We start from the raw sequence: 24,477 nt of genomic DNA, 5'->3' as shown, positions 1-24,477 counted from the left end.
CGCTGAACAGTGAAGGACTCAACAATGGTCCCCTCTTGTGTCTCGCCAACATTCTCCTCCTCTTCCTCCTCATCCTCCTCCACCTCCACCTCCTCCGATATGCGCTGAGAAACAGACCTAAGGGTGCTTTGGCTATCAACAAGGGAATCTTCTTCCCCCGTCTCTTGTGACGAGCGCAAAGCTTCCGACTTCATGCTGATCAGAGAGTTTTTCAACAGGCCAAGCAGCGGGATGGTGAGGCTGATGATGGCGGCATCGCCACTGACCATCTGTGTTGACTCCTCAAAGTTACTCAGCACCTGACAGATATCAGACATCCACGTCCACTCCTTATTGTAGACTTGAGGAAGCTGACTGACCTGACTACCAGTTCTGGTGGAAGTTGACATCTGGCAGTCTACAATGGCTCGGTGCTGCTGGTAAACTCTGGATAACATGGTCAGTGTTGAATTCCACCTCGTGGGCACGTCGCACAACAGTCGGTGAGCGGGCAGTTGGAGGCGGCGCTGCGCTGCCCTGAGAGTGGCAGCATCTGTGCTGGACTTCCTGAAATGCGCACAGATGCGGCGCACCTTCGTGAGCAAATCTGACAGATTGGGGTATGTCTTGAGGAAACGCTGAACTATCAGAGTTAACACATGGGCCAGGCATGGCACATGTGTCAGTCTGCCGAGCTGCAGAGCCGCCACCAGGTTACGGCCGTTGTCACACACAACCATGCCTGGCTTCAGGTTCAGCGGTGCCAGCCACAGATCAGTCTGCGCCGTGATGCCCTGTAATAGCTCTTGGGCGGTGTGCCTTTTATCGCCTAGGCTCAGCAGTTTGAGCACCGCCTGCTGTCGCTTAGCGACGGCACTGCTGCTGTGCCTAGAGCTACCGACTGATGGCGCCATGCCCACGGATGGTAGTTCGGAGGAGGAGGTGGAGGAGGGGTGGGAGGAGGAGGAGGCATAGTAGGCCTGAAACACCTGGACCGAGGTAGGCCCCGCAATCCTCGGCGTCGGCAGTATATGACCAGCCCCAGGGTCAGACTCGGTCCCAGCCTCCACCAAGTTAACCCAATGTGCCGTCAGCGATATATAGTGGCCCTGCCCGGCAGCACTCGTCCACGTGTCCGTGGTCAGGTGGACCTTGTCAGAAACGGCGTTGGTCAGGGCACGGGTGATGTTGTCTGACACGTGCTGGTGCAGGGCTGGGACGGCACACCGGGAAAAGTAGTGGCGGCTGGGGACCGAATACCGAGGGGCGGCCGCCGCCATGAGGTTGCGAAAGGCCTCGGTCTCTACTAGCCTATAGGGCAGCATCTCCAGGCTAAGCAATCTGGAGAAGTGGACATTAAGGGCTTGGGCGTGCGGGTGGGTTGCACTATATTTGCGTTTCCGCTCCAGCGTCTGGGGTATGGAGAGCTGAACGCTGGTGGATGCTGTGGAGGATCGTGGAGGCGACGATGGGGTTTTTGTGGCAGGGTCCTGGGCAGGGGGCTGACTATCAGCTGACACAGGGGAAGGAGCAGTGGTGTGCACGGCCGGAGGTGAACGGGCTTGTTGCCACTGAGTGGGGTGTTTAGCATTCATATGCCTGCGCATACTGGTGGTAGTTAAGCTAGTAGTGGTGGAACCCCTGCTGAGCCTGGTTTGGCAAATGTTGCACACCACAGTCCGTCGGTCATCCGGTGTTTCCTTAAAGAACCTCCAGACTTCTGAAAATCTAGCCCTCGCCGCAAGAGCCCTCGCCACGGGAGCTTCACTAGTTGACACATTTGGCGCTGATGCACCAGCTCTGGCCCTGCCTCTCCGTCTGGCCCCACCACTGCCTCTTCCAACCTGTTCTGGTCGAGGACTCTCCTCCGTCTCAGAAGCACTGTGTTCACCCGGCCTATCAACCCAGCTTGGGTCTGTCACCTCATCATCCTCCGATCCCTCAGTCTGCTCCCCCCTCGGACTTCCTGCCCTGACAACAACTTCCCCACTGTCTGACAACCGTGTCTCCTCATCGTCGGACACCTCTTTACACACTTCCACTACGTCAAGAAGGTCATCATCACCCACAGACTGTGACTGGTGGAAAACCTGGGCATCGGAAAATTGCTCAGCAGCAACCGGACAAGTGGTTTGTGACTGTGGGAAGGGTCCAGAAAACAGTTCCTCAGAGTATGCCGGTTCAAATGGCAAATTTTCCTGGGAGGGGGCAGACTGGGGGGGAGGAGGCTGAGGTGCAGGAGCTGGAGGAGTGCCGATTTCGGTGACATGGGTGGACTGCGTGGAAGACTGACTGGTGGACAAATTGCTCGAAGCATTGTCGGCAATCCACGACATCACCTGTTCGCACTGTTCTGGCCTCAACAGTGCTCTACCACGAGTCCCAGTAACTTCAGACATGAACCTAGGGAGTGTAGCTCTGCGGCGTTCCCCTGCTCCCTCATAAGCAGGTGGTGTCTCACCCCGCCCAGGACCACGGCCTCTGACCCCTGCAGTAGTTGGACGCCCACGTCCCCGCCCTCGTCCTCTACCCCTAGCCCTCGGGTTAAACATTTTTAAAATGAGAGTTATAACTTTAATTTTTTTTTAACTTTTTTTTGTGGTTTTTTTTTTTTTTTGTGTTTTTGAGTTTTTAAAACCAAACGATGCTATCCTATTGCTATGGCTATTTTCTAGCCAAGTATGAAAGCACACTACTATGCCAGATGAGATGACGCAGAGTTATGAAACAAAATAAACGTAAAATAAAAAAGGAAAAATGGCAGACTGTGCCTAATTGAAATCCAACCCCTACTAAATTTTCCCACTTCGGTCTTTGCAATGGATATGTGCGTCACTAAGCGCAAAACACAGCGGTCGCAAGTCTCACTACAAATTGCTCACAATTTGCTAGTAGATGCACTGCAGCAAGTACAGCCACCAGCAGATCAACCAGAAATCAAATATATATAACGCTACTGTAGGCGTAAGTAAGCCGTTTAGATTCTCCTATGGCTATTTTCTAGCCAAGTATGAAAGCACACTACTATGCCAGATGAGATGACGCAGAGTTATGAAACAAAATAAACGTAAAATAAAAAAGGAAAAATGGCAGACTGTGCCTAATTGAAATCCAACCCCTACTAAATTTTCCCACTTCGGTCTTTGCAATGGATATGTGCGTCACTAAGCGCAAAACACAGCGGTCGCAAGTCTCACTACAAATTGCTCACAATTTGCTAGTAGATGCACTGCAGCAAGTACAGCCACCAGCAGATCAACCAGAAATCAAATATATATAACGCTACTGTAGGCGTAAGTAAGCCGTTTAGATTCTCCTATGGCTATTTTCTAGCCAAGTATGAAAGCACACTACTATGCCAGATGAGATGACGCAGAGTTATGAAACAAAATAAACGTAAAATAAAAAAGGAAAAATGGCAGACTGTGCCTAATTGAAATCCAACCCCTACTAAATTTTCCCACTTCGGTCTTTGCAATGGATATGTGCGTCACTAAGCGCAAAACACAGCGGTCGCAAGTCTCACTACAAATTGCTCACAATTTGCTAGTAGATGCACTGCAGCAAGTACAGCCACCAGCAGATCAACCAGAAATCAAATATATATAACGCTACTGTAGGCGTAAGTAAGCCGTTTAGATTCTCCTATGGCTATTTTCTAGCCAAGTATGAAAGCACACTACTATGCCAGATGAGATGACGCAGAGTTATGAAACAAAATAAACGTAAAATAAAAAAGGAAAAATGGCAGACTGTGCCTAATTGAAATCCAACCCCTACTAAATTTTCCCACTTCGGTCTTTGCAATGGATATGTGCGTCACTAAGCGCAAAACACAGCGGTCGCAAGTCTCACTACAAATTGCTCACAATTTGCTAGTAGATGCACTGCAGCAAGTACAGCCACCAGCAGATCAACCAGAAATCAAATATATATAACGCTACTGTAGGCGTAAGTAAGCCGTTTAGATTCTCCTATGGCTATTTTCTAGCCAAGTATGAAAGCACACTACTATGCCAGATGAGATGACGCAGAGTTATGAAACAAAATAAACGTAAAATAAAAAAGGAAAAATGGCAGACTGTGCCTAATTGAAATCCAACCCCTACTAAATTTTCCCACTTCGGTCTTTGCAATGGATATGTGCGTCACTAAGCGCAAAACACAGCGGTCGCAAGTCTTACTACAAATTGCTCACAATTTGCTAGTAGATGCACTGCAGCAAGTACAGCCACCAGCAGATCAACCAGAAATCAAATATATATAACGCTACTGTAGGCGTAAGTAAGCCGTTTAGATTCTCCTATGGCTATTTTCTAGCCAAGTATGAAAGCATACTACTATGCCAGATGAGATGACGCAGAGTTATGAAACAAAATAAACGTAAAATAAAAAAGGAAAAATGACAGACTGTGCCTAATTGAAATCCAACCCCTACTAAATTTTCCCACTTCGGTCTTTGCAATGGATATGTGCGTCACTAAGCGCAAAACACAGCGGTCGCAAGTCTCACTACAAATTGCTCACAATTTGCTAGTAGATGCACTGCAGCAAGTACAGCCACCAGCAGATCAACCAGAAATCAAATATATATAACGCTACTGTAGGCGTAAGTAAGCTGTTTGGATTCTCCTATGGCTATTTTCTAGCCAAGTATGAAAGCACACTACTATGCCAGATGAGATGACACTGAGTTATTAAAAAAATAAACGTAAAAAAATAAAAAGTAAATGGCAGACTGTGCCTAATTGAAATCAAACCCCTAATAAATTTTCCCACTTTGGTGTTTGAGGTGGATATGTGTGTCACTAAGAGCTAAACACAACGGTAGCAAGTCCCCCTGCAAATTCCTCACAATATGGTACTAGCTGCAAATAAAAAAAAAAAAGTAGAACGTTATTGTAGCCCTAAGAAGGGCTGTTGGGTTCTTGGAGAATCACTCCTGCCTAACAGTAAGCTAATAGAACACCCTAACGCTTTCCCTGACCAGCAGCAGCTCTCTCCCTAGCGGCATCCAGACACAGAATGATCCGAGCAGCGCGGGCAGCGGCTAGTCTATCCCAGGGTCACCTGATCTGGCCAGCCAACCACTGCTATCGACGTGTAAGGGTACCACGTCATGCTGGGTGGAGTGCAGAGTCTCCTGGCTTGTGATTGGCTCTGTTTCTGGCCGCCAAAAAGCAAAACGGCGGGAGCTGGCATTTTCTCGAGCGGGCGAAGTATTCGTCCGAGCAACGAGCAGTTTCGAGTACGCTAATGCTCGACCGAGCATCAAGCTCGGACGAGCATGTTCGCTCATCTCTACATAACACTAAGATATTGCCATTTTCAGCCATCTGGCAATAGTTGCCTTCGACGCCTTCCTCCCCTTGCTTTTCCCCTGAAATTGGATAAAAAGATTAGAATCGATACGCCAGGATTCAGTTGCTTTTAAATATTCTATAACAGAACGTCTAAAGTATGCCACTCTTGTTCTTTTTCAGAGGAAAATAGTAGTGGAGATTTGGTTCCTTCTTGTCTTTTCAAGTAAGATATTGTTGTTGGTGTTGTCTGACAGTATCAAAAGGTGGCGATGAGCTACTAGGGAAGTGTTTGAGCTGAGTACGTCCCAAACTGCTCTCAGCTCCAGATAGTTGGATGACCTTCTTGAAACTGCCTCCGTCAAGGAACCCTGAGCAAAATATTGAGGAAGTACTGCTCCCCAGCCACTCTGACTCGCGTCCGTCTGTATAGGAATATAAGGATTGTTTTCCCAATATATTCCTTATCTTAGGTTTGCTTCCGCTAACCACCACAGGAGATCTTCCCTGATTGCAGAAGGGATTATCACTTTCTTGTTCAGCCCTTCTGGTCTCCTGTTTCAGGACTTCAGGATCCATCTCTGAAGGACTCTGGTATGAGCCTGACACCAGGTTACTGAAGAGATGCACGCAGTTAGAAGACCCAAGACCTTCATGGCGTCCTTGATTGAGATAAGTGAGTTTCTTCTGAAATCTGCTCTCTGATGTGAACTCCTTTCTCCTGTGGAAGGAATGACTTTTGGAGACATAAATTTAGGTTCACACCTAGGAATTTCCTTACTGTGGCTGGTGATAATTCTGACTTCTGGTAGTTTATAATCCAACCCAATTTCTCTAGAGTTCCTATAGTAATATCCCTTGAGGAGATGAGACTCTGTCTGTCCTGACCAATAATAAGCAGATTGTCTAGATATGGTACAATCAATACATCCTGCTGTCTGAGAAACGGCACCACCTGTACCATCACCATGGTGAAGGTTCTTGGGGCTGAAGATATGCCGAAGGGGAGTGCAAAGAACTGAAAATGTAGCGTGGAACCTCCTGGAGGTAGGACAGAAAATCTTAGGAACCTCTGAGATAATGGGTGAATGGGGACGTGAAAGTATGCATCCTTTAAGTCTATGGTGCACATTAATGCATCTTTGTGGATAATGTGTGTGGCAGATCTTACCGACTCCATCCGGAACCTCCTGTAAACGATGAAGTTGAGATGCTTCAGATTGACAATTAGTCGGTTTGATCCGGTTGGTTTCTTTACCAAAAAAAGAGAAGAATAAAATCCCAGTTTTTCTTGTCCTTGCGGAACATGAGTAATTACACCAGATGACAATAAGGAGGAGATTTCCTGCCAAATAAGACTGTGAGACATTAGGGACATAGAAGAAGAAGGAGGCAAGTATTTTGTAGGAGGAAGTCTGATGAATTCTATCTTGTATCCATGGAGAAGGATATCTAAAACAAAGGGATTTGAGGTAATCTCTCCACTCCTCTCAGAATTTTAAAAATCTTCCTCCTAAAAATCATCTTTTTTTTTTTTTTCTTAGTTGGATATTTATTTATAATGCCATATAAAAATAGCTAGAGAAGTGCCTAGAAAAATTCCTCCTACTATGGTGTCATTGCCTATTACTTTTATTTTGATCTGACGAGGTGGAGAAAAGGAATCCTTTACCTTTACCTCCTTTTGGGTAGCTCCAGCGACCCCTTTTTCCTTTGTCTTTATATGTATCCTTTTGACTCTTGAATTCCCGAAAGGGCTGTTTCCTGGGTGTTGGTTTGTTCTCCGGGAAACCTTTCCTTTTGTCTGATGCCCTTTCAAGTATAGTGTCCAGTTCAGGACCGAAGACAAATTCTCCTGAAAAGGGAAGGCTACACAATTTGGATTTCGAATGGATATCTCCGTTCCATTGTTTCAGCCATAGCGCTCTTCTTGATGCGCTTGTCAGAGCCCCCTCTTTAAATAAAAAGCGAATGCTGTTGCCGATTTTAATAAATGGATGTTCTAGTAGTTCCTTCTTTCATATGGGATTCTAACTCGTTCAACCAGTATAGGAAATTCCTTGCGACTGATGTAGCTGTTAGGTTTGATTTCAAACTCCACATAGATGTCTCCCAGGCTTTCCTTAACAAAGAATCAGATTTTCTGTCCATTGGATCCTTTAACTGAGCTGCATCTTCGAAGTGAAGATCTGTTTTCCTCACAGTAACCTGCTCGTCCACTTTAGGGCAGGCCTCCCATAGTTTTGAGTCTTCGGGTTCGAAAATTAGTCTTTTTCTAAAATTTTTCGATATTTGAATCCTCTTTTCAGGTTCTCTCCACTCTTCCAACACCAATTCTTTAAGGGTGTCATTCAAGGGGAATTACCCTTTGACGTTTTGCCTTTAGTCCCCCAAACAATTTGTCTTCCTTGGATTTAGGTATAATAATATTTTCTATATCCAAGGTCTGTCTGATAGCTTTTAACAAGTTATCTAACTCCTCTATTTGGAATAGGTGTCTTGAATCTGTAGTATTTACGGAATCATGAGAATTTACCGGTGACAGGGCCGGAAAATCCGACAATTCTCTCTTCTCTCAGACACTCCAAATTATTTGAGCATGCGTGCACTTTAGTAAGAAAAGACAGAAGACTCAAGTTCTGTTTTAGTCTTAGCTCATGCTCTCAACTCGCCATGCAGGAAAGAGAACTGAACTGAACTTTATTTCCTGTCTACAGTAAATCGACCGTTGGTTAGGATGCTGGTGCTATTCTTAACAAACATAAGACTTGAGTTTTGCTGACAAAGCTATATATCTGGTTAAAACTGGTTTAAGGGAAAAGCTCTGTATTTCATAACAAACAGAGTACAAAAATATAGGGCAAAGGGCACATGTATACAATCATAAAGCATATAATTATTATAGACATATAATCATTATCTTGACCCTCACACCAGAACCTCTGTCTCCGCTAGAGAACATGACAGTGTTTCTAGACTGATTCTGGATCTAGTCTAGACTTCTTTCATGGGGGAGCTCTGGATGTAGCCGCAGCCATAAAGGATACCACTTTTTCTTCTATGAAGCCCTTTAATTCATGCAGAAACAATGGGGCGCATTTACTAAGGGTCCGAATCCCGTTTTTCCGCCGGGTTTTCCGAACTGCCCTGGATTTTTGGCGCACACGATCGGATTGTGTCGCATCGGCGCCAGCTTGCATGTGACGAAAAACGGGGGGCGTGTTCGTCGAAAAACCAGACGGATTCAGAAAAACTGCTGTATTTTTTTTTTAAAATGTGTCGCTTGACATGCACTTACATGCACCAGGAATAGGATTGGGAACTTCGCTGGACCTCGGCGCAGCAGCAACACCTGGTGGACATTGGGCGCATGACCTTAGTGAATCGCCGGAAGACCCGAATCCTCGTCGGAGAACGCGCCATTGGATCGCGACAGGACCAAATAAGTAAATGTGCCCCAATGTCTTTTCCTCTCTCATAAAGTTATTAATACAGACTTTGCATATGGGTTTTTTATAAGAATCAGGCATAGAGTGACAACACATATTGCATTTTTTGGCTTTACTCTTGGGTGATTTCTCAGGTCTTTAAGGTCCGCTTGCCTTATCCCCCTTTTCCACTTTGCCTTTTCCCCTAGACCCTGGGTCATTGTCCTAAAAGGCAAATATAGGATACTTAGTAACCCGATACCACTGAAAAAACCAATGACAAAACAACCCCTGCATAACAGGCCCCACTTACAGAGACTGGAGGGTGCAGGAAAATCGGGTTAGCTTCATAAGCCATGGTAAAGGACTACAGAAGCGTGTAACATAACCAGTAGCAGTAGTCACCAGAGTACTTAGACCTAAGATCATAGTGAGCTACCCGCTTAAATACCTTAGTGGGGAACCCATCCCCCTCTGAAGTGGCTACCTTGTTCGCTTCCGGCTCCCAGTAATGCTTTGCGTCCTCTCAGGGCGTCACTTACGGTCGCTGAAAAAACAATCATAACATTCAGGACCTTGGGAAAGTTGGGTTAGCATGGCTGCCTCCATAAACATGGAGGTTGGTCAAGAATGACTAAACAACCTGAGCTGGATCACTCATACACAGCAGCTGGGGGATGGTGCAGCAATTGATTATTCTGTCAGGGAGAATAGTGATTGCATCATCTGCCAAGAAAAACTCACATGCTAGGAGAAGCACGGAAGCAAGCGCTGAAGGAGCCATAGAAGGGACATAGCTTCATTATCATAATGTTAATAATCATAATCTGTTTTACCAGCAAAACCACCCAACACAGGGATTAACCAAGATATGATCCTGCATCTGTGTAGCTGCAGAATTCTCAAGTTATGTTTGCTTCATAATGCATCAAATCAAATGGTAGTTTTCCTTTAAAGGGTTTGCCCATGAAAGAAAGTTCTCATATTATAACTGCAAAGTGATGTTTACACAATAAAGATTTACAGTCGGATCCAGGGGCAACCAAATATGTATACACTGGAACTGATAGACAGGTTGAAATGATATCTGTGAAATGCTGTATTTTTGTTAACAATAGTGAATTGTAAAATGTGTTATTTTGTTATCCTGATTTATTTAAGAATCAGGTTTTTGTTGGAATATCCCTTTGAGTCCTATCTGTTGGATAGCAATGTTTAAGGCCCGTTCCACACTTGCGAGTGTGATGCGATGAACTCGCATCACACTCGCAACGCAAGCTGCCGGGAACGCACGGCCCGAACACTGCACACCGGGAGTGAACTGACATGCTGAGTTCACTCCCGCGGTGTAGCGTTCAGGCCGTGCGTTCCCGGCAGCTTGCGTTGCGAGTGTGATGCGAGTTCATCGCATCACACTCGCAAGTGTGGAACGGGCCTTACATGGATGACAAGACCAATTTACCATGAGGTGAGGAAAGAATCTACCTCCCGCTTAAAGGGGTTGTCCGAGAGTTCCGAAAAAAAACTATAGGTGTCCGGGAGCGGGCTGCTTAAAACAATAAAGATGTACTTACCTTCCGGTGCCCTCCGGTATCCATCGCTGCTGTCGCTCCGGTCCGGGCGCCATGTAAACAAACATGGCCGCCGGAGCAGAGCTGCATTCAGCTTCCGGCCGGCTGTGGCCGGGTACGCCTATCCGTCCCTATTCACAGCATTGTGAATGTGGGCCGGAAGGTTGTCGGGTGCGGCCGGAAGCTGAATGCAGCGCTGCTTCGGCGGCCATGTTTGTTTACATGGCGCCCGGACCGGAGCGACAGCAGCGCTGGATACCAGAGGGCACCGGAAGGTAAGTACATCTTTATTGTTTTAAGCAGCCCGCTCCCGGCCACCTATCGTTTTTTTTTCAAAACTCGGACAACCCCTTTAAACAGGAGTAATTATGTTGCCTTTCAATACAGGCCTTCTTGGATTCTAGATTTTTTCTATCTTTGAGCACAGGTTCTTCTCCTTTTCACATTCATATGTTTCTGTCATCAATATTATTCACTTAAAAAGTTAATAAAAGTTATCCAGCAAGCACAATATACTACTAATAATACGCCCAAACCAATGCATCATCTGCTTTATCAGATTAAAATACTCCATATTTTAGATTTCCATAAAGTCATAAGATTCTGTTGGCCTTTTGTACATACTATAATGGACCGTCTCCATATTTTTAGCTAAGGTACTTGATTTAATTTTTTACCCTTTATTTTAGGATGTGGAGACATAAAGTGATAGAAGGAATTCGTTCAGAAATTTTTAAACTAGAAGATGACTACCAAATCCTGATCAACAGACTGGCGGAACTAAGAAATGAACAGGATTGTTCTATCCTGCGAAAGGCTGAAATCATAGGCATGACTACAACAGGTGATATACTATTATTTAGTGCTTACTATCATTTGGTCGAGATTTATCAGAAGAGCACCGGATTTGTCAAATTTTCTCTGTCTAGTTCTAATGTTGTACCTTTTACTAGTTGGCTTACTTAATATGTTTATGACTTATTACTATTGTACTATATTTTTCATTCCCATGGTAAAAAAAAATGGCCATTTTCTACAGGAATTACAAAATTGTTATTGGCAACCAATAGCCAAGCTGACATGGATCCACTTACACACGTTTTGGACACTATTTCAAAGAAAGATGGAGCATAAGTAGATAATTGGTAACTGATGACATTCTTGATTTCTGGAGAAATGAGAAGGAAATGTGTTTGAAAAAATATATAACTGAAAATATGGTGTTATTGTGACTTCCATTGATGGAGGCTGACTGACTAGTGACTAGTACTAATACCATTGTCGGTGGTAGTTATAGCAGCAAAGTAAGTGGCACTGATGATATACTAGGCTTACATTTGAGAATTTGGTCAACAACTTATGCAGCAATAAGATTGGCTCTGATGAGAAACCAAGACAAAATGGAAGGCGCCATTACTATTCTTAATGAAACGCTGTGACCAGGGCCAGTTTTATACAAAGTCGGGCCCTGGGCAAAACTAAAAGTGAGGCCCCAAAATAAACTATTTTATGAACAGTCACATTCAGTAATAATAACTAGTTTACAAAATAGTATGGTAAGGTAATCTATAATATGGGACTGAAGGAGATGTACAGATGATCGGTAGATTGATAGAAAATAAATATGAAATATGATACTGATTTATAGATAGATGATAGATTTATAGATTCATAAATAAAAAGTGGATTATATATACAGAGCAAGATAGATGATAGGAGATATATAGATAAAAGAAAGATAGAAGATTGATTGATTTAGATGGATGGATAATAGATAAGGGATATATAGGTAGATAGAAGATAAATAGATAGACAAAAAGCAAGATAGATACATGGCTAGACAGATATATAGATTGGAAATAGATTAGGCAATCACCGGGCAGAGACCTCCCCACTGGTGACCGGCACAAACTATTTATTCCTGCACCAAAAAGAAGGTAAAAACATATATTTTATAGATAGCGATTACATAACAATGACAAGGGCAATTGCAAGGTACAGGTCCCCTTCGCCCAGTGCATAAGTTTTTAACTTTTCCTGCTTTTTCTCACCTTTTTCTATGTTTTTAAATAATTAGTTGTTTGTACCCACCTAAACTTTTCTCCATACAAATGATTGGCATCTTTTAAACAAAGTGAAAATCCATGTATGTATTGCATTTTAATTGAAGTTTAATAAAATATATATTTTTTAGTACTCTACTGCCATCTGGTGTCATTTAGCTATAGGTGCAGTCGGTGAGATCAAATTGTGGTATAGAGTCTTCTGTACTGGTGGACATATATATGTCTATAAGAGGATAACCCCCTGTTTTGAAATTATATTATAGATAACTGGACAGATTATAGATATACAGACAAGAGGCATATGATAAGCATTTTCACCTGGGCATTTAACCAAGGGGTATTTAAAAAACATACATCCTCTGCCCACAAAAGTGCATGTGTAGGGGGCCCCTTTAGGACAGTTTGCTGCCTCCTAACGCCAGCCCTGATTCTGACCTGCAAATGTAGCACTCCTATGGAATTACCTACTAAGAATCAAGTTTACTGTACAGAAAGAATAAAACTGAGAAACTTTTTTTTTCATACACTCAGCATTATTTTATAGCAACACATACTAGGCTTCCTGGGACTGCAGTAAGAGAGACAGGGTCGGATAATTATAGGAGCTCTTGTTCCTGGTCCCCAATTCTTGCTGTTGAAAGGGCTCTGGAGGGAGCCCTCTCCATAGCCGGTGAGTCTTTGCTGCATATTGCAGCAAAGGCTTACCGGTAACACCCGCGATCGGTGCTAGCGCCGATCGCGGGTGCTTTCACTACGATCGCCGCCGGCAATGTTGGCGGAGGCTTCAGAAAGATGGCGCCGCATGGGCCGCCATCTTGCAGCGGATCATCGCTCCCCGATGACGTCACGGGGAACGGTGATCCGTCACCATGACAGCTTCGGGCCTCACGGAGGCCCGAAGCTGTCTCGTTTTAACCCATTCATTACAATGTGCTATCAGCACATTGTAATGAATGAGGAGTAAAATCCCCATATACTGCCATATTGCAGTATGGCAGTATATGGTAGGATCGATCAGACATCCTAGGGTTAAAGTACCCTAGGGAGTCTGAAAAATAGTAAAAGTAAAAGGCAAAAAAAGTTAAAAAAAAAAAAATTATAATAAAAAAACCTAAAAATTCAAATCACCCCCCTTTCCCTAGAACTGATATTAATATTAATAAACAGTAAAAATCATAAACACATTAGGTATCGCCGCGTCCGAAAATGTCCGATCTATCAAAATATAATAACAGTTTTTCACTGCGTTTAACCCCGTAACGGAAAATAGTGCCCAAAATCGAAAATGGCACTTTTTTGCCATTTTGCAAAAATCTAAAAAAAATAATAAAAAGTGATCAAAAGGTCGCACAGTACTAAAAATGATAGCAATGAAAACGCCATCAAAAGTCGCAAAAAATGACACCACCCACAGCTCCGTACACCAAAGTATGAAAAAGTTATTGCCGCCAGAAGACGCAAAATCAAAAAAAAAAATTTTGTACAGGAGGTTTTCATTTTTTTAAATGTATGAAAACATTATAAAACCTATACAAATTTGGTATCCACATAATCATAGCAACCCAAAGAATAAAGTAGACATGTCATTTGGGGCACACAGTGAAAGCTGTAAAATCCAAGCCCACAAGAAAACGTTGCAAATGTGTTTTTTCCTGCTTCCCAGTATGCACCATGGAATATTAAATACCGTCACTACGAAGTTCAATTTGTTACGCAGAAAATAAGCCATAACACAGCTCTTTATGTGGAAAAATAAAAAAGTTATAGATTTTTGAAGGTGGGGAGCGAAAAATGGAAGTGAAAAAACTAAAAAAAGGCCAAGTCGTTAAGGGGTTAAATTGATGTATTGAGGATTAGGTTTTGGGTTGCAGTTTGAGCGATCTGGAATGCCACCAATGGTGTAGACATCCAAATGAATAGCAAGTGTTTCTCTTTTTCATGATAGATGCAGCAAAATACAGGAAACTTCTACAAGTGATTCAACCAAGAATTGTCATTGTTGAAGAGGCAGCTGAGATTTTGGAAGCCCACATTATAACAACACTGAGCCGCAATTGCCAACACCTAATATTAATTCGAGATCATCAGCAGGTTTGTGTTTCTATGTGGTTTATGGTTTGAAGTTCTTTGAGCTACAGAACCAGAGATATAGGCAGTGAAATAAATGGGTAGGAATTTTATTTGCAGCTCACATTTCCAACAATGTCTTTAACTGCCTGTATCACAGTTCTATAACCCACAAAACCTGATGGCATTTCAAGTATGAGATTGTCATATTGGATATGACACAAAAAGCATGTTTCTCAGCAGGGCAGCCATCATGGGGAGTCTAGTTGGTCTATGTTGAAGGCCCCCCCCCCCCATTTTCCAATCAATGATGGGGAGGATTTACATAAAGGGGGGATATCATTAAAAGGGGGCATCTGCGGTGAACATTTCATTAAAAGGGGGCATCCGGGGTAGACATTTCATTAAAGGGGGCGTCTGCTGTGGACTTGGGAGAGCTGACGGTGGACTGGGGGAGGGCAGACCGTGGACTGTGGTGCTGACTATGAACTGGGGGGCTGTCTCTGGACTGAGAGGGCATGTGCTAGGGGGCTATCTATATACTGAGTGGACACATGCAGGGACAAGCTATAAGCTGAGTGGGAATGTGCATGGGCTATCCATATACTGAGTAGGGTCCTGTCAACAGTCTAGGTTGTTATGGCTTAGAAATGTTTTGGTCAAAAAAAAAAAAAATTGTATACAATGTTATGTATCAATGTGGGAATGGAAGCCCGGGGGATGCAAAAATCTTCCAGTTAGCGGCCCTGTTTCTCTGTGAGATATAACCAAAGAGAGTGACATCTTAAGTGACTTCTCATCTGTAGCCTCAAACTTGACTCATATCAGGCAAAATATGACTCTTATTACCTGCAAACAAGGAACGCAATTCAAAATAAAAAAATATGTTTCACTAAGGACAACCACAGCTAAAACAGACCAATATATAGTATAAAATAAAAGTCCAATATATAGTATGATATGAAATGTTCTTAAAATATTTTTAAAGTAAAAAGTTGATTAGTAATTAGCTGGACAAGTAGCAAAAAATGAAGTATTTGCTTAATATATGATGGCTCACAAAACACCACACTGATATAGATTTAGTAGTGACCCAAATTATGAAAGGCCTTGTCTGCCTTAAAATTGGATACATCGATCCCAGTGTATTTACAATTATATCACAAGTTATACTGAAACTCACCTACCCCACGGATTAAAATTAGTCATTTTAATCGCTTTAATAATATACTGTGCACCCCAGTAAATAGCCAGTGCCTGCCCCCCAGAATATAGCCAGTGCCTGCCCGCCAGTATATAGCCAGTCCCACCCAGTATATAACCAGTGCCCCCTCCCTTATATAGCCAGTCCACTCCCCTGTATATAGCCAGTGCCTGCACCCCTCATATATAGCGAGCAGCCCGCTGCCCAGCATAAAAAAAATACTAAAAAACTCTGTACTCACCTTTCAGTCATCCCCGCAGGTCCTCTTCTGTCTTAGCTCCGGCTCCGTCTTCAGCTCACTGCATGTTCCCGTTGCACACACCATCTATTGCCAGGCGCTTACTGACATAATAGTGTGTGCCGGTGTGCAAACTGTGATATCGGCAAGCGTCTGACGTCATGGTTTGTGCGACGGGACCATGCCGAAAAACTATGCTTATACTCGAGTATACACAGTACCTTTTTTTAAAAGTGGCGTAACTACACTATTTTATCTTCCTTTTTTAATGAGCATTTATTTTTCTATGCAGCTCCGTCCAACAACAACTGTGTATGAACTGGCAAAAAACTTTAATTTGGAAGTATCCATGTTTGAAAGACTGATCAGAATGGGCATACCATATGTCTGTCTTAACTATCAAGTAAGTTCTAAACTAAATTATGGTGTAGCATATTGGTTACAGTTAATAAAGTTTCACGTACTAAACACCTGCATTTTAGAGATCATCTATTTTCTATAATGAGACTATATCAGAGCAGCTGAATCATGCTCACCAGGAAAGGTTTTTTCTGTTTACATATTCTGCAAGAGAAATATTGTCTTGTGTGGCACACATTCGGATGAGTGAGCATTATGAGGGGGTTGGTTCTATATTCAGGACATCTGGATTTCACAACAAAATTTGTCTTCGGACCCAAAATGAGGCCCCATTCAACTCAGTGGGGACCTGGATTGTAATAGCCAAAGTTCTGGCACTAAGGAGAGTCAAAAGTTCTGGGAATATTTATTATCAACATTTAAACTTCTAAGAATACAGATTATCAAAATTTCAAATTCCAACATCACGGAAAGTCAAAACTTCAAGTTCCGGGAATATGGAAACTCAAAATTCTAATTAAAGTACCAGGAATTTAATACTGTGGGACAGCCTCCATCAGATCTTGTGTCCCTGGGCGCAGGCAGTAGTAAGCGACAATGTACCTATGCATTGACTTCTGTGCCTTGGCTACTTATCGTTTGTTCCGCCAGCAGCATGGGGCTTCCTGACTACCACTTCTTCGTACAAAATATCACTTCCTTCCACCCATGTCAGGTCTAGGACCTCATCCTGACCCCTTGCTTGTTCTACCACTGAGCCCTTACAGCTGCCCTTCTTCTCAGTCTGCACATTGTAGAAAGCCACAGCCATTGGCAGTTGTCTTTCATCGTCATCATAGGTCACCATCAACATCTTCATCCTCCAATAAAAGTTCTTGGGAAGCTTTGAACTCTATCTCTTCTACCGGGGCAGGTAAATAGGGCATGAAATCACAGCTAGGGGAGTCAACGTACAGCATTAATGACCTCTGCATTGTGGTAAAAACGGCTTTGCTAATTTGAAGGGGCTGTGCACTTCGAACTGAGTATGATCATGGCAAAAATAATCCTGTGGAAGTTGAGGTACTGTTTACTATAGAATTGACCAACACCTTAACTTTGTGTGGCCTATTGTTCCTACCAATACATGCCCCATGCCCTGGTGCATACTTTCACCAGAGGAATTTGGAGCAGGTAGAGACAGAACACGTCTGCAGCACTAGCTCCATCACTACCAGCAGCAGCACCATGGCCACATGCCTGTTACCTTAATTCTTGCTTTCTTCATTTTTTCATCTTCTTTAAAAGACCTGCAACACCAAACTATAAAGTAACAGCACCTTTAGGATCTAGGTACTACTGCTCCCTATTCACCAACAACAGCAGGTTTATGATCCAGATATTACTGCTTGCTGTTCACTGACAACAGAACCTTTATGATCAAGGCATTACTGCACACCAGGGCCGGTTCTAGACAAAGTGGGGACCTGGGCAAAACTAAAAGTGGGGCCCCAAAATAAAACTATTTTATGACCAGTCACAGTTAGTAAGAGGCTGCATTTAGTATGGTAAAAATGCCTTGATAACATATGTTTTTACATAAAACTCACCTTGAAGTGGAGGATTACGCACAAATAGGGATTTAAAAATAATAACACAAAGTTAGCAGATTTAAATATACACCAATACACAACATCAAGAATTTACACTACCAAAAATGCTAAAACAAAAACTGTGACTTATTTGGTTGCTATCCACAAATGTGTTTAAAAATTTATCACACACAAAGTAAGAAGCTGCTATTCTGTCAAAATGAAATTTTTCCAGAAATCACCTTGTAAACAAGAATAACTTTTTAATTCATACACACTAACACCTACATGCAACTTTCCAGCAATAAAATGCAAACATTACATAAAAATTCAAAAATTTCCTCTAAAATATGTACTAATTCAGAATACTTATATAAAGAAAACATACTTTCCTAAAACAGCAAGATGTGAGGAGATTTTACATAACCCACATGTGTATATTCAACTAAATATACAGCAAAGGGAACGTTAAATCTACAGTGGACACCAAACAATTTTTGCAGAAAATTGCACTGCGTATTACACAGATCTATTATTGTATGCTCCCTTACACAATGGTAACACAAATAACTACATATACATAAACCAAACTAATGAGATAGCAAAAGTCACAATAGCAGAACCCTCCGCGATTTATAAGAATTTGATTGACAAAGTGTAAGTAATGGAACTTTATTCCAGAATATGTGTGTATTTTTGGTGTTACTTTATGGACATGTTCTGTGTTGCAGTGTTAATATGTAGCGACATTAGGGGAAGATGATCAAATGTTAGTTGATATTATCCCTTATCAGAATGTAGTAACATATAACGTGAATATTTCCATTATCTGTGAGGTGCAGCAGCTCCTGTGTGCAGCAAATTCTCCCTCTAGCATGATGGCTAAGAATCTGGAGGGGGGGGGGCAATTCAGGGGGCTGTATCTCTGGCTCTGTGACACATAGAACCTCACTTCTTTTTTTCATATGAAAGAAGAGAGTCTCCTCTTTTACATGAATATAATTTATGTTTCTAAGTGTCAGGAAAATGGAGATATTAACTGTTAAAATGCAGTCAGGAGTGATTTTTATATATAAAAATGCCACCTGATATTCTCACTTTAAACCTGAATATCTCTGGATCCATGGCACCTAGAATCACAATTCTAGGTTCATTTGAAAGAAGAGATTCTCCTATTTCAGCAATTGCCCACTTTGCACACTATTCATTGACATTCTGGGAGGGGCTGGGGAAGACTCAGCTGTCATGGTCGATGTTGGTACCAATGACAGAATAGATGGTAGGTGGAGGAACCTGAAGAATAGTTTTAAAGAATTAGGTTCAAAGATTAAGGGAAGGACCTCCAAGGTAGTATTCTCTGTAATTCTACTTGTGCCATGCACTACACGGAGCAGACAGCGGGAGCTCAGGGAGTTTAATGCATGGCTCAGATCCTGGTGTAGAGCAGAGGGACTTGGGTTCCTAGAGCACTGGGCTGACTTTTCATTGGGGTACAAGCTGTTTTCCCGCACATAACTTGCACCTCAATGGAAGGGGGGCTGCTGTGCTGGGGGAGAAGATCCTAGCAGGGGTGGTGGAGTATTAAACTAGGAAAAGGTAAACACTAAAGGGGTAGACAGGTTAGAGAGGGGGCAGATTATGTTGGTGGGTGGTGAAGTGGCAGTGAATGGGGGAGTAAGGCAGTGGATAAGGAGATCCACAAGTTACAAAACAATATTGAGGATACAGTATATGTGCCTGTAAAATTACTATAAATCAAATCAATAACTCAATTAATGCATTGGTGACTGAAGACCAAGAGAAGGCAGAGATACTAAATGGCTTTTTAGCTCTGTTTATACAATAGAAGAAAGAACTTCTGACGTGGGTGGCGTCAGTGCGGATCATGCATCCTGTAATATACTAGACTGGCTGAATGTAGACATGATCCAATCTAAGCTCAATAAAATCAATGTGTACAAGGCTCCTGGACAGATGGGTTACACCCAAGAGTTTTTAAAGAACTCAGTTCTGTTATTTCTGTACCACTGTCTAAAATCCTCATGTTACACGTGTGGTGGAACTGTGAAGTTCTGAAACCTTTCTGGCATCAGGTGTTCGATACATACCAACGAATTTCAGGCAAGCAAGTGAATGTTTGCCCAAACATTGCCCTTTTGTCAGTACTCCGCGGCCAAATTGGAGCTCAAAAAAGAGACATTCTGCGCTTTTGTTTAATCACAGCCAGGGCGGTAATTCCACGCCACTGGCGCTCTACTACATGTCCTTCCATGGCAGAATGGGCCCAAGAAATGTCCCACCTCTTTCGCATGGAGGAATTGGCCGTAATAACCCCCGAGGCCCATGAAAGGTTCCTTTGCGTGTGGTCTCCATGGATGAGCTTTAGGGAATCACAGGATTATAAGGCTATCTTTAAAACCCAGGCCACCTGATAGACTTCCTTGTTTCTGTTTAACGTCTTGTCATGTTTTGTGTTCTTATATTCCTGTTTATCTTACAGATGCATTCCAGGCAAGTAGTTCACAGCGGTCTTCTGATATCTCCTTAGCCCCTTTCATGTTTGGAAAGGGGGTGATATGCCTCGTTGGGTAGGGAGAGGATTACTAATCGTTATATATTTCTCCAGGGCTTTATCTCCAAGCATGTGCTCCACCTCACCCAAGAGGTCACTCCATTCAGATAGGGCCTTCGCTTAAGGCAAGATGTATGTCCTGGATATTTGCATAATTTACTCTGTACATGATGATATATGCCTACTTTCATAAGCTTCGTAACAGATGTTTTTTATTGTTCAATGTTCAATAAAACTGATTCAACATAAAATCTTCAGGGATTCCGTAATGTCTGGTGTGGTGACAACTGACTGGCACAAGGCAAATGCTGTGCCGATATTTAAAAAGGGCTCTAGAACTTCGCCAAGCAATTACAGACCTGTAAGCTTAACTTCCATTATGGGGAAAATATTGGAAGGGTTAGTAAAAGACTATATACTGAAGTATGTGAAATCAAATAGTATAATAAGTGACAGCCAGCATGGGTTTACTAAGAATAGAAGTTGTCAAACTAACCTGATCTGCTTCTATGAAGAGGTGAGCAGATGCCTGAATGGAGGAGCTGGTGTGGATATTGTGTTCTTGGACTTTGCAAAGGCATTTGACACTGTCCCTTATAGGTGCCTGATGGGTAAAATAAGGTCTATTGGTTTGGCAGGAATCATATGCACTTGGATTGGTCAGTGATTCCTAATCAGAATGGTCACCAGTTATAAGTGGTGTACCCCAGGGTTCTGTGCTTGGCCCACTACTATTTAACCGGTCAAGAACCAGGCCATTTCCTGTTTTTTCATGACAATTTTTCACTCCCCACCTTCAAAAATCTATAACTTTTTTATTTTTACACGTAAAGAGCTGTGCGATGGCTTGTTTTCTGCGTAACAAATTGCACTTCATAGTGATGGTATTAAATATTCCATGCCATGTACTCGGAAGCAGGAAAAAAATTCCAAATGCAGTGAAAATGGTTAAAAAAACTCATTTGCGCCATTTTCTTGTGGGCTAGGATATTACGTCTTTCACTGAGCGCCCCAAATGACATGTCTACTTTATTCTTCGGGTCGGTACGATTAAGGGGATACCAAATTTGTATAGGTTTTATAATGTTTTCATACATTTACAAAAATTAAAACCTACTGTACAAAAATAATTTTTTTGATTTTGCCAACTTCTGCCACTAATAACTTTTTTATACTTCGGTGTACAGAGCTGTGGGTGGTGTCATTTTTTGCGAAATTTGATAATATTTTCAATGATATAATTTTTAAGACTGTACGACCTTTTGATCACTTTTTACAGATTTTTTAATATTTTTCAATATGGCAAAAAAGTGCCATTTTCGACTTTGGGCACTATTTTCCATTACAGGGTTAAACGAATTGAAAAACCATTATCATATTTTGATAGATCGGGCATTTTCAGACGCATCGATAGCTAATGTGTTTATGATTTTTACTGTTTATTTATATTTATGTCAGTTCTAGGGAAAGGGGGGTGATTTGAAATTTTAGGGGGTTTTTTATTACAATTTGTTTTTTTAACTTTTTTTTATTTTTACTATTTTTCAGACTCTCTAGGGTCAACCCCTGAGGAAGCCTGCATAGACAGGCGATACGCGTGGGGAATCCTTCCTCCAGCTCCCTCCCTGACTGCACTATGCACTTTAGGTAACTATATCTACCGTTATCTTTATGGCTAAACCACTCTGTTTATATTATATTGTATAATTTGTACTTTGAACATGATAGCATAAAATGGTTGTTGGTGGCTCTAGCCATAATAGGCTTTATTTCCTAGAATATCTACCATACATTTTGTTGCATTGAACTCAGGGATGGTTGCTGGACTTCAGCACATGCAGTGCTTTTTAATTGTTTTCATGTATCTTTCTTGACTCATATGTTCGCATACATCCTGCTTTGTTTCTGTGTTTTATAATTTATATAAATATATTAATGGTCAAAAAAAATGGAGGTAAGTTGTCCCAGATTAAATCAAATCAAAAGACGAAGGGGTACTGTCTCCATCTGGAGTAAACAAAGTTTAATCACCAGAGACGACAGGGCTTTTTTTACTATGAGAACTGTAAATCTGTGGATTAGCCTACCTTAGGCGCTGGTCACTGCAGGGACAGCAGAGAGCTTCAAGAATGGTCTAGATGCCTAGATTGATGGTTATGTTATATAGAATTTTTTCCCATAAATCTCTTCCTCATCCCTTCCTTGGTTGAAGTTGATGGACATGTGTCTTTTTTCAACCATATAAACTATGAAACTATGACATCAGCGCTTTTATCTCGGTATTGCTGCATGCTATTCACTGACAGGAGCACCTTTACAATCTAGGTATCACACTATTCACTGAAGGGACACCTTTACCATCTAGACCAGTGATGGCGAACCTTTCAGAGGTCGAGTGCCCAAACTGCAACCCAAAACCTGCATATTTTTTGCACAGTGCCAAAACAGCGATTCAAACAGTAAACTTATTGCAAATTTCTTGCTCCGTGCCGTACCACAGCTTTCAATGGGCCAGAGGGCACATCACTGGAGCTTCCCTTGACAGCCACCTAAACAGGAAGATTCAGGGGTTGCACAGAAGTGGCTCCAGTGATAACCTGACCCTGTCCACACTACCTCTCTTCCTGCAGTCACAGGATGCTCCACATTAAAATAATGCAAGTCCTGAGACTACAGGAGGATCCCTGTCTGGCAAACTCTGCCCTGGTGAAACAGCCTGAGTGCCCACTGAGAGGGCTCTGAGTGCCACCTCTGGCACCCGTGCCATAGGTTCGCCACCACTGATCTAGACAGTGGCGTAACTAGAAGCTGATGGGTCCCGATGCAAAGTCTGTGCCAGGCCCCCGACTATAATGTATTTTTTATTGTAATAGTCTTCTCATATGGGAAAGTGACACCATAAGGGCCCCCTAAACTTCTTGGGCCCATGTCCGATCGCAACCTCTGCACCCCCTAAAGCATCTAGACATTAGTGCATGCTATTCACTGACAGCCGCACCATTGTGATTTTTCATAAAACATTACAGAGACACGACCTTCAAGAACTTGCTGGATGATACAGTAAAAGCTAATACTCCTGTCTGCTCTTTCCACGTATTCAGGGGCGGACTGGGAATTTAAAATGGCCCTGGAAAAAAATATAAAAGTGGCCCCATTTTATGGGCGGAGTCAAAACAAGTGGGTGTGGTCAGATAATGTGGATGGAGTTATAACTGACAAATTGTTGGTAGATGGCCTTAATGCAAAACAAGAACATCTTTTGCTAGTAAGTGAATCTAATGTGCAAAGAATGTGACCTGTCGATCATTAAATGATGCAAACACACCACCCGGTAAGCCTTAAATACCTTTCCCCTGTGCCATACATGTACAATTCAAAGAAAGAATATATTGATACTCCCTCCTATGTACAGGAATAATGCTACAATAACACATTTAGAATAATACATTCAATCCTGCCTTCTATGTACAAAATAAAACTACTACAATACCTTCTCCCATATACAAGCCAACTACTTTAATACTGCCCCCTATGTACAGGAATATAACTACTATAATACTGTCCCCTATGTAAAAGAATATAACTACTATAATACTGCCCCCTATGTACAAGAATATAACTACTATAATACTGCCCCCTATGTACAGGAATATAACTCCTATAATACTGCCCCCTATGTACAAGAATATAACTACTATAATACTGCCCCCTATGTACAAGAATATAACTACTATAATACTGCCCCCTATGTACAAGAATATAACTACTATAATACTGCCCCCTATGTACAGGAATATAACTCCTATAATACTGCCCCCTATGTACAAGAATATAACTACTATAATACTGCCCCCTATGTACAAGAATATAACTACTATAATACTGCCCCCTATGTACAAGAATATAACTACTATAATACTGCCCCCTATGTACAGGAATATAACTACTATAATACTGCCCCCTTTGTACAAGAATATAACTACTATAATACTGCCCCTATGTACAAGAATATAACTACTATAATACTGCCTCCTATGTACAGGAATATAACTACTATAATACTGCCCCCTACGTACAAGAATATAACTACTATAATCCTGCCTCCTAGAGGTGAGGTTGTG

At 42.2% G+C, this 24,477-nt stretch overlaps 1 protein-coding gene across 1 annotated transcript in view; it reads left to right on the top strand.

The window, feature by feature from the left end:
- LOC140134131 (NFX1-type zinc finger-containing protein 1-like) overlaps positions 1-24,477 on the top strand; it is a 56,677-nt gene that overhangs the window by 10,794 nt on the left and 21,406 nt on the right. The window contains exons 4-6 of the mRNA XM_072154763.1: positions 10,968-11,122; positions 14,290-14,435; positions 16,146-16,256. Of these exons, the coding sequence (XP_072010864.1) occupies positions 10,968-11,122; positions 14,290-14,435; positions 16,146-16,256 (412 nt within the window). The remainder of the gene's footprint in view (positions 1-10,967; positions 11,123-14,289; positions 14,436-16,145; positions 16,257-24,477) is intronic.

Source organism: Engystomops pustulosus, chromosome 5 (genome assembly GCF_040894005.1).
Source record: "Engystomops pustulosus chromosome 5, aEngPut4.maternal, whole genome shotgun sequence".
NCBI classification, from domain to species: Eukaryota; Metazoa; Chordata; class Amphibia; order Anura; family Leptodactylidae; genus Engystomops; species Engystomops pustulosus.
Note: the sequence above shows the minus strand (reverse complement) of the source record. Positions and strands in the feature narration are given on the sequence as shown.